Here is a 15,507-nt window from a genome sequence, read left to right on the forward strand (position 1 = left end):
GGCTCCCGGGTATGACCAGAGGTATGTGAACTGACGCAGGGAAACGCAGGCTTCAGATAAGTTATAAACAATATAATTTATTAATACTAACAATACAAAACGCAGTGCAATACTAAAACATAACACGGTGCAAACTAACCAAACCACCCACAGATAACAATACATACAATGCAAGCGTAGTTAGGCAGGCAGGGTCAATAACAATCAGGCAGGTAGGAACAGGAGGAGCAGGCAGAGAGTAGTCAGGTCACGAGCCGGGTAAAGCAACTAACGGGCAGGTAGGTACAGGGGGTCAGTCAGAGAATGGTCGGGGTCACAAGCCAGGGATCAAACAGGAGAAGACAGCAGAGGTCAGGATCAGGCAGGGTAGGCAACGAGTAAGTCAGGCAGGAACAGGACCAGGAACAGGAATGCAGGTAACAAGATACAGGGGCCCATGGAAAAACACACACCAAGGCACAGACTGCAGGTCTGGCCATCCCTTAAATACACCTGCAATCAGCCTCAGGTGTTTGGCTGACTGCAGGGTTGAGTCTCTGATTGCTGAGAGCACCCGCTGGCCAGCCCTGGTACTGCAGCCCACAAGGCAGGTGAGTCCCACCATTATTGGCAAGACCATTCCTGACAGTGTACTACTGCACTGTCCATTCAGCAGGATGGGGGCGTGTCTGACCAAGGTGTACTACTGCGCTGTCCAGTCAGCAGGATGGGGGCGTGTCCTTGAGCAAGGTGTACTACACTGTTGCCCAGTCAGCAGGATGGGGGTGTGTCCCTGACCAGGGTGTACTACTGTGTTGTCCAGTCAGCAGGATGGGGGCGTCTCCCTGACCAAGGTGTATTACTGTGTTGCCCAGTCAGCAGGATGGGGGTGTGTCCCTGACCAAGGTGTACTACTGTGTTGCCCAGTCAGCAGGATGGGGGCGTGTCCTTGACCAAGGTGTACTACTGTGTTGCCCAGTCAGCAGGATGGGGGTGTGTCCCTTGTCCCTGACCAAGGTGTACTACTGCACTGTCCAGTCAGCAGGATGGGGGCGTGTCCCTGACCAAGGTGTACTACTGCACTGTCCAGTCAGCAGGATGGGGGCGTGTACCTGACCAAGGTGTACTACTGTGTTGCCCAATCAGCAGGATGGTGGCGTGTCCCGTATTAAGATGTACTACTGTTGTGCAGGTACAGGACCTGTCAGTGCTATCTGATAGGGGTGTTCCTTCTGCAGCTTCTGGATTGATTGACTCCTCAGCTATGCCTTGGGGGACTGTAGCAACACCTTACCTGGATGAAGATGTGGGGCAGGCCTGTAATGTCACAGAGCGTAGAGCGGGAGGCAGGACAGTAATGGACAGAGAACAGGAGGCACAGCAGCATTGGATAGATAGGATATGGTAGCATTGGACTGGTATAGTGATCTATGTGCTTTAGTGGAGATTGTGCATTGTTATGTTTAATATCGTGAACTTCTGGAGGGTTATCTCTGTGGGGATAGTGCTTCAATATTTAGACTGTTAAGTAGGTTGTACATGTTAGTTTGGTAGGATGTACTAACTCTGCTTTATTCTAGGTGAAGGCTATTGGACTTCGGCTGCAGTATTAACCTATAACTGTGAATACCTGTGTACTTAGATAGCAATAGGGATTTAGTTAGGATAAGCTTTTCTGGGTGAGAAATGTATATATTTGCTATGCCACCTCAACACTACTTTTATTTTTGGTGGGAGATGCACTTGTTAGTAATTTATAGGTTTATTTGCTTCATATATTGGTAGGGCTCTGCCAGATAGACTGTATATACACTATATTGCCAAAAGTAATGGCCCCGCCCTCCAAAGCATGTGATTCAGGTGTTCCAATCCCCTCCATGGACACAGGTGTATACAATCAAGCCCCTAGGCATGCAGACGGCTTCTACAAACATTGGTGAAAGAATGGGTCACTCTCAGGAGCTCAGTGACTCCAAGCGTGGTCCCGTGATAGGTGGCCACCTGTGCAATAAGTCCATCCGTGACATTTCCTGGCTACTAAATATTCCACACTCAACTGTTAGTGGGATTATAACAAAGTGGAAGCAACTGGGAACAACAGCAACTCAGCCACCAAGTGGTAGGCCACGTCACATGACAGACCGGGGTCAGCGCATGCTGAAGCGCACAGTGCGCAGAAGTCGCCAACTGTCTGCAGAGTCAATAGCTAAAGACCTCCAAACTTGATGTGGCCTTCAGATGAGCCCAACAACAGTGCGTAGAGAGCTTCATGGAATGGGTTTCCATGGCCGAGCAGCTGCATCCAAGCCTTACATCACCAAGTGCAATGCAAAGCGCCAGATGCCGTGGTGTAAAGCACGCTAACACTGGACTCTAGAGCAGTGGAGACATGTTCTCTGGAGTGACCAATCACACTTCTCTGTCTGACAATCCGATGGACGTGTCTGGGTTTGGCGGTTGCCAGGAGAACGGTACTTGCCTGACTTCATTGTGCCAAGTGTAAAGTTTGGTGGAGGGGTGATTATGGTGTGGGGTTTTTCAGGGGTTGGGCTTGGCCCCCTAGTTCCAGTGAAGGGAACTCTTAAGGTGACATTTTGGACAATTTCATGCTCCCAACTTTGTGGGAAGAGTTTGGGGATGGCCCCTTCCTGTTCCAACATGACTGCCCACCAGTGCACATAGCAAGGTCCATAAAGACATGGAGGAGCCAGTTTGGGGTGGAGGAACTTGACTGGCCTGCACAGAGTCCTGACCTCAACCCCATAGAACACCTTTGGGATGAATTAGAGCGGAGACTGCAAGCCAGGCCTCCTCCCCCGACATCAGTGCCTGACCTGACAAATGTGCTTCTGGAAGAATGGTCCAACCTTCCCATAGACACCCTCCTAAACCTTGTGGACGGCCTTCCCAGAAGAGTTGAAGCTGTTATAGCTGCAAAGGGCAGAGCCAACTCAATATTGAACCCTACGGACTAAGACTGGGAGGCCATTAAAGGTCCTGTGCGTGGAAAGGGCGGGGCCAACTCAATATTGAACCCTACGGACTAAGACTGGGAGGCCATTAAAAGTCCTGAGCGTGGAAAGGGCGGGGCCAACTCAATATTGAACCCTATGGACTAAGACTGGGAGGCCATTAAAGGTCCTGTGCGTGGAAAGGGCGGGGCCAACCCAATATTGAACCCTACGGACTAAGACTGGGAGGCCATTAAAGGTCATGTGCGTGGAAAGGTCGGCGGCCCAATAATAGGGGCAATATAATATATACAAGACGATCCTGTGCCTCATGTGTTCTACCACCTGAATATTCCACGATCTCCGGCTAATACAACACTACTGACGAGAAAATAGTGATACTGCTAATTTATACTGTAAATACAATCTTTATTGCCAATATGTGGAATGCCTCATGGCCTTTGTTAATTGTTAACCTCCCTTTACCCCCTCCAAACTCAGAGATGTAATTTGCTTAGTTTCTGTTAGTTTTAAGCTCAGGTCAATGAGGACATGGCCTATTTTTGGCAAGGGGGTGAATCTAACACCTTCCTAGATAGGTGCAAGTATTAGCTAGATCTAGTTCCGGATCACCGTGATCAGTGGAGCTGCATTTTTGTTCTTAGGTAAATTTAGCATACAAATGCACGCTATACTTTTCAGATATTCAATTGTAAAAAAAATTTGAAAACCATTTTCCTTCCACTTCAAAATGATGTGCCACTTGGTGTCGGTCTATCACATCAAATCCCAATAAAGTACATTGACGTTTTTGGTTGTAACATGATAAAATGTGGAGAATTTCAAGGGGTATGAAGACTTTTTCAAGGCACTGTAGGTGTGGAGCAAAGCAAAAGAGCAGCATGAATATTTATACAGCCCAGGGGAGGGTGGCCCTGAAGGCTGCTGGGCGTCTGTATATATACTTTGAGACACAGAACAATCAGGTATTTTCCTGTAGGAGAGGAACAAAGCCTAAGGGGGGCTGGTTGCTGCCTTAGGTAACCCTGCCATGTGCTTGCTGTTCATGAAGCCTCAGCTGGTCTACCTGAGAACCTGCTTTGCTGAAGTTACAGAGAGCTGACTGAGGGGCTGTCATCTGAAGGACTAGTCTGGTATCACAGGAAAAAGGTGTTGCATGGATGTTGGAAGGAAGCAACCAACTTTCCAAGGACATTTGTGAGTACAGACTGCCGTGAGAGATCTGAGAGACTTTTCGTCTGCTGCCACCCCTCTGTACATTCACATCAGGGTTCCCTGAGATGTAATGGGAACTTTGCAATGCTCTTCTCTCCCGTAGAGGTAACTAGTGAGTGTTATGGCTGAATTGGGATATTATTCAAAACAAATTAGAGCAAAATTGTTTTTTTTATGACAAAATACAAATGTAGTTTATTAAATAGGAAACAAGATTCCCTTCTTTGAGGAAAATTTCATCTTTGGACAATCTTAGACTAGAATGGATTGTTTCATATTTGGGGTATAATAAATTCTTGGGGAATATTTCAGAGGGAAGCAAATAAGACATTGTGTCTTATTTGTTTCCCTCTGAAATATTCCCCAAGAATTTATTATACCCCAAATATGAAACAATCCATTCTAGTCTAAGATTTAGGTTAGACTTGACTAGATTATTACCGCCTTTATCTCAAACATACTTTTTTCCAGTTCAAAAGATGTTCAAAGCACCATTCTAAAAGAAGAAATTTAAGTTCTATCAACGGTTCACATCATATATATTCCACTTGGAGTTACTTAGATAAAGCTGGGAACAGCTTTATCCCTCCACTGGCTTTCCATTGCCCAATGGATAAAATTCAAAACACTAACAATAACATATAAAGCCATTTATAACACTGCCCCAAATTACATCACCGATCTTGTCTCTAAATATCACCCAAACCGTCCTCTCCGCTCCTCGCAAGACCTCCTACTCTCTAGCTCCCTTGTCTCCTCCTCCCATGCTCGTCTCCAGGACTTCTCCAGAGCTTCCCCCATCCTCTGGAACTCTCTACCCCAATTTATCAGACTATCGCCTACTCTGTTCACTTTTAGGCGATCTCTGAAAACCGATCTCTTCAGGGAAGCCTATCCTGCCCTCAGCTAATACTGGAATCTTCTACTCTTCCAACCAGTCCATCCCCCACAGTTACTTCCCTATGTATCACTAGCCCCTCCCTCCTAGATTGTAAGCTCCAAGGAGTAGGACCCTCCTATCCCTCTTGTATTGTTGCTGTATTGTCTCCCATTATGTTGTAAAGTGCTGAGCAAACTGTTGGCGCTATATAAATCCTGTATAATAATAATAATAATAACAGAAACTACTAAGCTAACTGTTTTTGGAGACGAGGATCATAGTAGTGTTGACTGTCTTCCCTTAGGAGAACCCGAAGGCGGTGCCAGAAGTAGCTGTGTGCTTTGGGGTTCCTTGGCCAGATCATGAATGTTTGTGGGCAAATCCTTTTCCTGGTAAGTAAATATGGAGACATTTTCATCCTGTGATCAAGAATCACCAGAACCATCACATCCTTCTTCTCATCCAGTAGTCTCTGATGTGACATTAAGAAGGCATGGCAGAGGACACCAGTACTAAATTCTTCACAATCAAGGATGAAGATTGTTCTCTTGCTTTTATATATGGCATCATAAAGGTTCTCGATGCTCGATTTTCCAGCCAGCCAATCTCTGTCTTCCAGGCATAGGTTAAATCTGCCCATTTCATGATCCTCCAACTGCAGCAGAAGCTCATGGTAGACCCAATCAGTTATGGCATAATCCTTTGTATTAAACACGATGAAGGCATCATACTCCTCAGTTGACTGCCCTGGTAGCTTAGAATAACGTCTGATGGATGCCAAAAGCACCTGACTTAGGTACCACAGGTCCCATGAAAAAAGCTTCAAGGTTAGGGTAACCACCACCCAGACAATCACCAGAAAAGTTGAACATAAAAAGAGTGTTTGACCATACAAGTCCTGACACGACTGGGGGTTCATAGAAAGAAGCAGCTTACCTCTCATACTGTCCGGTGAATCACATCTCATTTTGGTGGAGAGCCTGGGAACTATGATATTTGTCTCCATCAAGAAATGGATGAACCAACTGTTGTGACAAGTACAGTCAAATGGGTTTTTCTGCAGGTGTAAGTATTGTAAAGTTTGGAGGAGCTTCTTTGGGAAACTGTTCACGTCTATGGTTTGAATCCGGTTTCCACCAAGGTACAGGGACTTGAGCACCAGATACGATTCAAAAAATTCCTTGCTTACAGATGTAATTTTGTTAGATTTCAGATTTAGGTAGCTGAGCTTGCTTTTGATGGTGGTCATGTTTCCATAAAGAGCTTTTAGAGAGTTATGACTGAGATCCAAATGGGTAAGATTGACTAGATGGGCGATCTTCTCCCAGTGGAAGGAATACAGATTATTGTGAGAAATGATGAGAGTTTCTAGTGACAAAGGAAAATATTCCAACACTTTAACCGGGATGACCACTAGCTTATTGTAGCTGATGTCCAATAACTTCAGGCGGGTAAAGTTAGTAAACAGAGTAATGTATGTCTGTTTACCATATTCCCACACATTTATCAACTCGTTATGCCTGAAAAAAAGTCTCTCCAGTGAGGGGTTCTTAAGTTCCTCTGTTATCCGCAAGCCAATCATGTTGTGGTTTAGGTTCAATTCGACCAGATTGGTGAGATTCTCCAGGAAATTGAGCCTGTGGTTTACGCCTCTTAACATGAACTGATACTCATTATGAGCCAGATTTAATATCCTGAGGTTTGGTAGTTCACTAAAAGCCAAGTAATAGTACAAGTCAAATCTGTTGTACGAGAGATCCAAATGTTGTAGTGACTTCAGTGGCCCAAACTGATCACCATTTAGACGTTGGTTGATGTAGTTGTAGCTAATGTTCAGGCATTCAACGTCCTCCATTCCCACAAAACTATCTGAATGAAGAGCCATCAGATTATTAAATGATAAGTCAATTGATCGATTAAATTGCCAGCAGTTTGGACTTTCTTTTGTAGCATCTTTATTTTGTATGTTTGTGTCATGTTGAAGGTCCACCCAGCCAGCCACGTAATTCTCATGTTGACTGAAAAAGGAAGTTGAGAATTTATTGATTTTTTTTTTGTAGCTTGGTTGAAAAGAGACCAGATTTCCTGCCAAATCAACTCTGTGAATGTTCTTATTTAACAAAAGCATGCTCAGGTTTGTCTGTAGGATAAAGTTTGTTCTGAGATAAATTTCCTTCAGGTTTGGCAGCGTGAGAAGAGATTGAATGCTGTTGGAATCTAGAATGTTGAAGAAGTACCCAACCAGGGAGATCTTCTTGAGAGACCTCATGGCGGCGGCACTGGGGTTTATAACCAATTTCTCGTACATTTGATATGGTTGAAAGTTAAAATCTAAGTTCAAGGTTTGCACCTTTGTTAACTTTGAAAAAAATGTCTCCTTTGCTAGATTTAGCAAGTTGTCAGATAAATCCAAATGGGTCAAGCTGCTCAACTTGTCAAACAGAGAACTGTTCACGGTGGGAAATGAGTTTCCTCTGAGGTTGAGGTAGGAGAGGTTGGTGAGGCAGTCAAAAGCTCCAGGCCCAAGCTGCAAGGCACTATTGTTTTGGCAGGGAAAGCAAGGCTGGGCGGCATGGTCACACCTCTGGCAATTCCACTGAACATCCAGTTTCTGGAGTTTGGTGAGGTGGCACAGGTCCTCTTGGTCAATCTTCCAGATCTTATTTTCTGTTAGATATAATTCTTTGAGAGATGAAGGAATGTTCCTGGGGAAGGAACTTATGTTATTAAAGGACAGCTCCAGTATTTCCAATGAGGTGATATCCATGAGAGCACTTTCTGAAATGTGGAATTCTCTGCCACAAGTGTTCCTGTAATAACAGTTCCATCCAATGTTTAAAGAGGCTAATTTGGTTAATCCAGCAAAGTCTCCCTCTGACAAGGTGTAAATGTTGTTGAGATTAAGATTTAAGTGTTTAATGTTTTTTGGTAAAGGAGGAATCCTGGTCAGACTATTTCCACTCAGGTCCAGATCTTTTAGATGCTTCAGATCAATCAATGCATCAGGTTGAATGGTCAGCCAACACTGCCTTTTGTCTGGTCTTAGGTTTGTTGGCTGGCAGTTGTTACTCATATTAAGTTTTTTCAGATTGGGCACTCCGGCAAATGTTCTGATGGTCACATGTCCCAGTTTATTGAACGACAGGTCAAATTCAATTACTTGGTCTGATGTGATCAGAGGGACAAGCTTGAGCTTACGCCTACTACAACTCACAAGTGTGGCGTTATTTTCATCATCACATGGGAGGAACTTTGGGAAGATGGCGAGTGAGGTTGACACCCCAAATATCAACAGTAGAGTCAATTCTGGAAGATGCCTTGTGTCCTTTTAAAGGGAAATGGAAAGTGAGATAAAATTAGTTGGATTATATTCGGTAATATTGCGAATCTTAATTCATTAGTAGCATAAATAATGACATTTGTATACAGATTAGGGAAAGGAGATGACTTCAGCGACATAATGACAGTCATGTTACATATAAATGTAATTAATAACAGTGCAGCGCTCAAAATGAATTAAAGGCAGTATAAAGTCTATGCGATATCCGCGGTGTTGTCTGGATTTGATGAAAACCTCCAGAATTTTACTGCTTCAAATAATAGCAATGCGCACTCACCAGAAACGCATGGATTATGCGTATGTAGGAATAATCATCCCAGATGTCAGATCCATCGAAGACCAAGTGGTGGACATCCCTTTCACGGTGGGTCATCAAAGACTCCAAATCAGGTCCAGAGGTCCCCTTAAGGTCAGTCAGGTAGTCCACACTGATAGTAATGATCCCTCCTCTGGATGGTATAGGCACTTTCTCTGTGGGGGTAATAGCTCCACATAGGAGCCCCAAAAAACAGGTGCCAGAGATAGTGTAGTATGTTCTTGGATAAATTTTATTGGTCAATAGCTGTCCTCAGCCTCCCCTCTGATGATGTGCCTGTAGCACGAAAGGCCTAAGGAGGAGCTGTGCAGAGCGTGACGTCATTTCACCGTCGGAGCCACGAGGAGGCCCGGCGGCCATCTTTATTGGGGTCAGTACTGCTGTTTTTCACTTCTAATCAATGTTGTGATGTTCATACTGCCCTGTTTTGCTATTGACCAATAAAATTTATCCAAGAACATACTACACTATCTCTGGCACCTGTTTTTTGGGGCTCCTATGTGGAGCTATTATCCCCACAGAGAAAGTGCCTATACCATCCAGAGGAGGGATCATTACTATCAGTGTGGATTACCTGACTGACCTTAAGGGGACCTCTGGACCTGATTTGGAGTCTTTGATGACCCACCGTGAGAGGGATGCCCACCACTTGGTCTTCGATGGATCTGACATCTGGGATGATTATTCCTACATGCGCATAATCCATGCGTTTCTGGTGAGTGCGCATTGCTATTATTTGAAGCAGTAAAATTCTGGAGGTTTTCATCAAATCCAGACAACACCGCGGATATCGCATAGACTTTATACTGCCTTTAATTCATTTTGAGCGCTGCACTGTTATTATTTACATTTATATATGCATATTTTGAAGGTATTGTGGTTACCTGGAGTGTTCAAGCTGCTGAATGTATTTAAGAGAGCTCACTACAATTTGTTTTTAAAGTCATGTTACATAGCTGGCAAAGTTGAATGAAGACACCGGTCTATCCAGTTCAACGTGTGTGTTTTTCACTACCATTTTTAATATCCCTGCACAATGTGTTCGCTAGGAAACACATCTAAACATTTTTGGAATTTATTCAAACTCCCTGCTCACACCACTGATTGTGGAAGAGATTTCCACATCCTTACTGCTCTAACTGTAAAGAATCCCTTATGCAGTTTAAGATTGAACCGCTTCACGTCCAACTTCAATGCATGGCTGCATGTCCTCTTTGGAGAACTAAGATTAGTTTTGGTTTTCTCCCAATAGTACAAATCCCATTTAAAGACTTGTATATTGTGGTCATATACCTTAAGTGTCTGATCTCCAAGGAGAAGAAGTTCAATGCTTTAGTCGTTCCTGTTAACTGAGGTCCTTCAGCCCTCTTGTTAGCTTAGTTGCCCTTCTCTGGACTCTCTCCAGTGCATGGACATCCTTCCTCAGGATTGGTGGCCCAAACTAGACGATATGTTCAAGATGAACTTCATAAAGTGGTAGAATTATAGTCTTATCCACTGGAGGAAGTACGAGGGTCACAAAGCTCGCACTTGTGCTCGGTCTCTGGTGTTCCGCCAATGTGGGAGGTCCCAAGAGCCCGGACTGTGACTCTTCAGTGGGGTTGCTGGCTGCAGTACTCTGAGCTGAGAGTGTCTTTCTCACACAGCCCAGAGCCAGTGCTGACAGTTCTCCCCTGCCCCACCCTGCATGGATTGGAGAGGAGAGAGAGAGCTGCATCTATTCCTTCTCCTTCTGCCACTCTCCTCCTGTGTCCACCCCTGGAAGTTTGAAGCCCAGCAGCCAGATGGTGCATGGTGAAGATGAAAAGTGTTGACAACCGATGCCTGAGCCTCCATCAGGCCAGGGAGCTCACTCACCATCCACTCTGACTGAAGTCTCCCCCCTCCCTTCCCTCTCCTGCCTCCCAGTTAGTATACTAATGTAAGGTGGAACTCAGATGTAAGGGATGCTTTGCAGACTCTGATGCAAGGGGGCTTTGGTGAGCAGAGACCCCCTTAAATCACGATTCCCATTTACACCAAAGTCCACATTACATCAGAGCCCCCCTTAAATCAGGGTTCCCATAGCAGACTCAGATGTAATGGAGAACTCTGCAGACTCTGATATAAGGGGCAACACTGTGGACACTGATGTAAGGGGGAACTCTGCGGACTCTGATGTAAGGGGGGACTCTGATGTAAGGGGGATCTCTGCAAACTCTGATATAAGGGGAAACTGTGGATTCAGATGTAAGGGAGAGCTCTGTGGATTCTGATGTAAGGGAGAGCTCTGTAAACTCTGATGTAAGGGGGAACTCTGTAAACTCTGATGTAAGGGGGAACACTGTAAACTCTGATGTAAGGGGGAACTCTGTAAACTCTGATGTAAGGGGGACTCTGTAAACTCTGATGTAAGGGGGAATTCTGCGGATTCTGATGTAAGGGGAACTATGTGGACTCTGATATAAAGGGGAACTCTGCAAACTCTGATATAAGGGGAAACTGTGGATTCTGATGTAAGTGAGAGCTCTGCGGAGTCTGATGTAAGGGGGAACTCTGCGGAGTCTGATGTAAGGGGGAACTCTGCGGAGTCTGATGTAAGGGGGAACTCTGCGGAGTCTGATGTTAGGGGGCTCTGAGGCCTGTGATGTAAGGGGGCTCTAGTTACCAGTGATGTACACAGCCCAGCTTGCAACTGAGCCTACATGTCTGCCCTCAGAGCAAGCGCTTGCTATAGGGGCAGACACAGAAGAGGAGGAGCCTAGAGCCCCAATGGGGGACCCCAGAAAGGGCGGTTCAGCGCTGCTCTGGGCAAAGCCAATGCACACAGCAGGTAAGAATAACACGTTTTTTATTTTTAGGGGGAAAAAAATCCTGCAGAGCCGCTTCATTCCAGACATATTCTGTACAATTCTGCATTGTGGGAAGTTGACGTTTTTGATGAAAATAGTAACCTTTCAGAATACTGAAGTGAAATATTTCCAGGATTAATTTAGAACAAGGAAGTTTCACAAACGTTCACAATTCCCGTCACGACTCCGGACAAGCGCCCCCGGGCTCCACACATTGCAGGGTGAGTGGATCACGGTGACTGATTCACCCGATTCCGGGGTGTGCTCCGGGATGAAGAAGCAGCTGCTGCGACTTTCAGTTGAACCCTTTCACTGCCAAGTCTGTACGTTGCATGAACCTGACAGAGCTGCAGGGGGCTGTGTAATGTAGGGGGGGGGGTCAGAGCTGCAGGGGGCTGTGTAATGTAGGGGGGGCCAGAGGTGCAAGGGGCTGTGTATTGTATGGGGGTGTCAGAGGTGCAGGGGGCTGCGTAATGTACAGGGGGGGCGGGGGTCAGAAGTGCAAGGGGCTGTGTAATGTTGGGGGGAGTCAGAAGGGCAAGGGGCTGTGTAATGTGGGGGGGGTGCAGGGGGCTGTGTAATGTAGGGGGGGGGGGTCTGAGGTGCTAGGGGCTGTGCAATGTATGGGGGTGTCAGAGGTGCAGGGGGCTGTGTAATGTACGGGGGGTGGGGGGGGTCAGAGGTGCAAGGGGCCTTGTAATGTGGGGACGGGTCAGAGGTGCTAGGGGCTGTGTAATGTGGGGGGGTCAGAGGGGCAGGGGGCTGTGTAATGTATGGGGGGGGGTCAGAGGTGCAGGGGGCTGTGTAATGTAGGGGGTGTCAGAGGTGCAAGGGGCTGTGTAATGTAGGGGGGGGGGTCAGAGGGGCAGGGGGCTGTCATGTAAGGGGGAGCCAGAGGGGCAGGGGCTGTGTCATGTAAGGGGGGGCCAGAGGGGCAGGGGCTGTGTCATGTAAAGGGGGCCAGAGCTGAAGGGGTGCCAGAGGTGCAGGCAGGTGTGATGTGAAGGAGTAGCAGAGTTTCTGGGGGCTGTATAATGTATGGAGGGGCAGGGGCTGTGTCATGTAGGGGGCTGTGTATTGTAGAGGTGGGTCAGAGCTGAAGGGGCGCACAAGGTGCAGGGGGGTGATGTGAAGAGGTGCACCAGGTGCAGGGGGGGGTGAAGGAGTACCAGAGGTTCTGGGGGGCTGTATAATGTGAAGGGGTGCCAGAGGTTCCAGGGGGCTGTGTAAGGTAAAGGGGGCCAGAGGGGCAGGGAGTTGAGATGCGAAGGGGGGCAGAGGGCACAGCTGGGGGGAGGGCTGTCAGGGGGCAGAGGATACGGTTGTGAAGGGGGGGCTGTGATATGTAGGGGGACTGAGGAAAGAGATGGAAGAATCGGATCATGAAATAATAGAGGGGGCTGCGACGTGACGGTCATCACACAAACATGTAATTTGGACCTCCACTGGAATAACATTTTACTGATCCATGAATTTGAATTCAGTACCCCCGCTCTACAGGCTGCTGGAGGCAGACTGCATTGGGTCCTCCAGGAATTCCATGATGTGCAATGGCTACATACAAGCTCTGCAGGTAGAGGAGGCATCATGGCACACATTGTTACATTGCTGACACCAAATATCTCCATCAATATATGAAGCTGAGAGGAGCACTCACCATTCCTCCACGTCTCCGGCTGTCACGGTTTGTGTGAAGGTCTGAGGTGGAGCTGTTGGTTTCCTCACTCTGAAGTTCTTCTTTCTGCAATCTAAACTGCTTGTGGTGTGTCCAGATCATACTTCCACTATATAACTCATGATTCCAAGACAGATGACTTCATCAGTCCTGCGTGGCTAAGAGTGGCAACATATACTGTGTCGTAGTTCTAACCGATGAAAGAAGTTGGGTTATTATTGAACATGTACAGAACAAAAACATTTCTTTCATGTCTTTTATTCGTTTTCGACCAGATTTAAATTTTTCCAATCAAATCGAATTTGAAAGTGTTACTAAATCCAGCACCCCGCATTCATTATATCCGCTCTCCCCGGACCCTGCATTCATTATATCCGCTCTCCCCGGACCCTGCATTCACTATATCTGGTCTCCCCGGACCCCGCATTCACTATATCCGCTCTCCCCGGACACTGCATTCACTACATCCGCTCTCCCCGGACCCCGCATTCACTATATCCGCTCTCCCCAGACCCCGCATTCATTATATTTGCTCTCCCCGGACCCTGCGTTCACCATATCCGCTCTCCCCGGACCCCGCATTCACTATATCCGCTCTCCCTGGACCCCGCATTCATTATATTTGCTCTCCCCGGACCCTGCGTTCACCATATCCGCTCTCCCCGGACCCCGCATTCACTATATCCGCTCTCCCCGGACCCCGCATTCACTATATCCGCTCTCCCCGGACCCCGCATTCACTATATCCGCTCTCCCCGGACCCCGTATTCACTATATCTGGTCTCCCCGGACCCTGCATTCACTATATCCGCTCTCCCCGGACCCTGCATTCATTATATCCGCTCTCCCCGGACCCTGCATTCACTATATCTGGTCTCCCTGGACCCTGCATTCATTATATCCGCTCTCCCCGGACCCCGCATTCACTATATCTGGTCTCCCCGGACCCTGCATTCACTATATCCGGTCTTACCGGACCCTGCATTCACTATATCCGCTCTCCCTGGACCCTGCATTCACTATATCCGCTCTCCCCGGACCCCGCATTCACTATATCCGCTCTCCCCGGACCCTGCATTCACTATACTAAACACTCTCTAGCAATACACACCAAACTGACCATGTGCAGCTTGCCCCCAGGGCTCCATTCAGCAGATGGAGGAGATGGGAGGAGAAGATCTGTTGAGTGCCATTTCATGTCTCACCCCAAAAACAAAATCATCCCTCCTAGCAGACGTCATACTATCCTCAAATTTCCCATTTTAGCACAAATCCTATCTCCCAAATCCCCCCTCCTAGCACAACCCCCTCCAAATTACTCTTCCAAGCACAAAGCCGTCATCCCCACCCAGGTCCCCCCAAAATTCCCCTTCCTAATGCAAATCCTCTCCAGCCTTCTCCTCTTAACCCAAATTCCCCCATCCCCTCCTACCACAAATCCCCCCCCCAAAAAAAAATCCCCCTCCTAGCCCAAATCCCTCCACCCCAATCCCCCCACCTAGCACATATCCCCCCCCAATCCCCCCTCCTAATATGTCCCCCCCTCCAAACACATACCCCCCCAATCTCCCCTCCTAATATGTCCCCCCCTCCAAACACATACCCCCCTAATCCTACTCCTAATACGTCCCCCCCTCCAAACACATATCTCCCCCAATCCCCCCTCCTAAAATGTCCCCCTCCAAACACATACCCCCCTAATCCCACTCCTAATACGTCCCCCCCTCCAAACACATATCCCCCCCCAATCCCCCCTCCTAATATGTCCCCCCCTCCAAACACATACCCCCCCAATCTCCCCTCCTAATATGTCCCCCCCTCCAAACACATACCCCCCTAATCCCACTCCTAATACGTCCCCCCCTCCAAACACATATCTCCCCCAGTCCCCCCTCCTAGTCCTTGCATATTCTCAATCCCAAATACCCCCACTTAGCACATATCCCCCCAATCCCCCGTACTAATACATTCCCCCTCCTAACATATATCCCCCCCAATCCTCCCTCCAAATATGTCCCTCTCTCCTAACACATATCCCCCCAATCCCACCTCCAAACACATAGCTCCCCCAAATCCCCCCCCCAGTCCTTGCATTTTCCCAATCCCAAATACCCCCACTTAGCACATATCCCCCCAAATCCCCCGTCCTAATACACCCCCCCTCCTAACATATATCCCCCCAATACCCCCTCCTAGTTCTAGCATATTCCTGATCCCCAATCCCCCCAATTAGCACACATTCCCCCAATCCCCCCTCCAAATATGCCCCCCCAACACATATCCCCCCTGCAAACACATA

General features: G+C 47.4%; 1 protein-coding gene across 1 annotated transcript; it reads right to left on the reverse strand.

Moving 5' to 3' along the window:
- Positions 1-4,556: 4,556 nt before the first annotated feature.
- On the reverse strand, positions 4,557-8,240 carry LOC149434690 (toll-like receptor 7). Its single transcript, XM_089663510.1, has one exon. It carries the CDS (start codon positions 8,117-8,119, stop codon positions 5,294-5,296), a length of 2,826 nt encoding a protein of 941 aa, XP_089519636.1. The 5' UTR covers positions 8,120-8,240; the 3' UTR covers positions 4,557-5,293.
- Positions 8,241-15,507: the final 7,267 nt, after the last annotated feature.

Source organism: Staurois parvus, unplaced genomic scaffold, assembly GCF_062004578.1.
Source record: "Staurois parvus isolate SC_StPar_1 unplaced genomic scaffold, SC_StPar_1.0 ptg001704l, whole genome shotgun sequence".
In the NCBI taxonomy this organism is placed as follows: Eukaryota; Metazoa; Chordata; class Amphibia; order Anura; family Ranidae; genus Staurois; species Staurois parvus.

Excerpts from the sequence above, each read along its gene's own strand:
- LOC149434690 (XM_089663510.1), bottom strand. The coding sequence starts at position 8,119 with ATGAGTAACAACTGCCAGCCAACAAACCTAAGACCAGACAAAAGGCAG.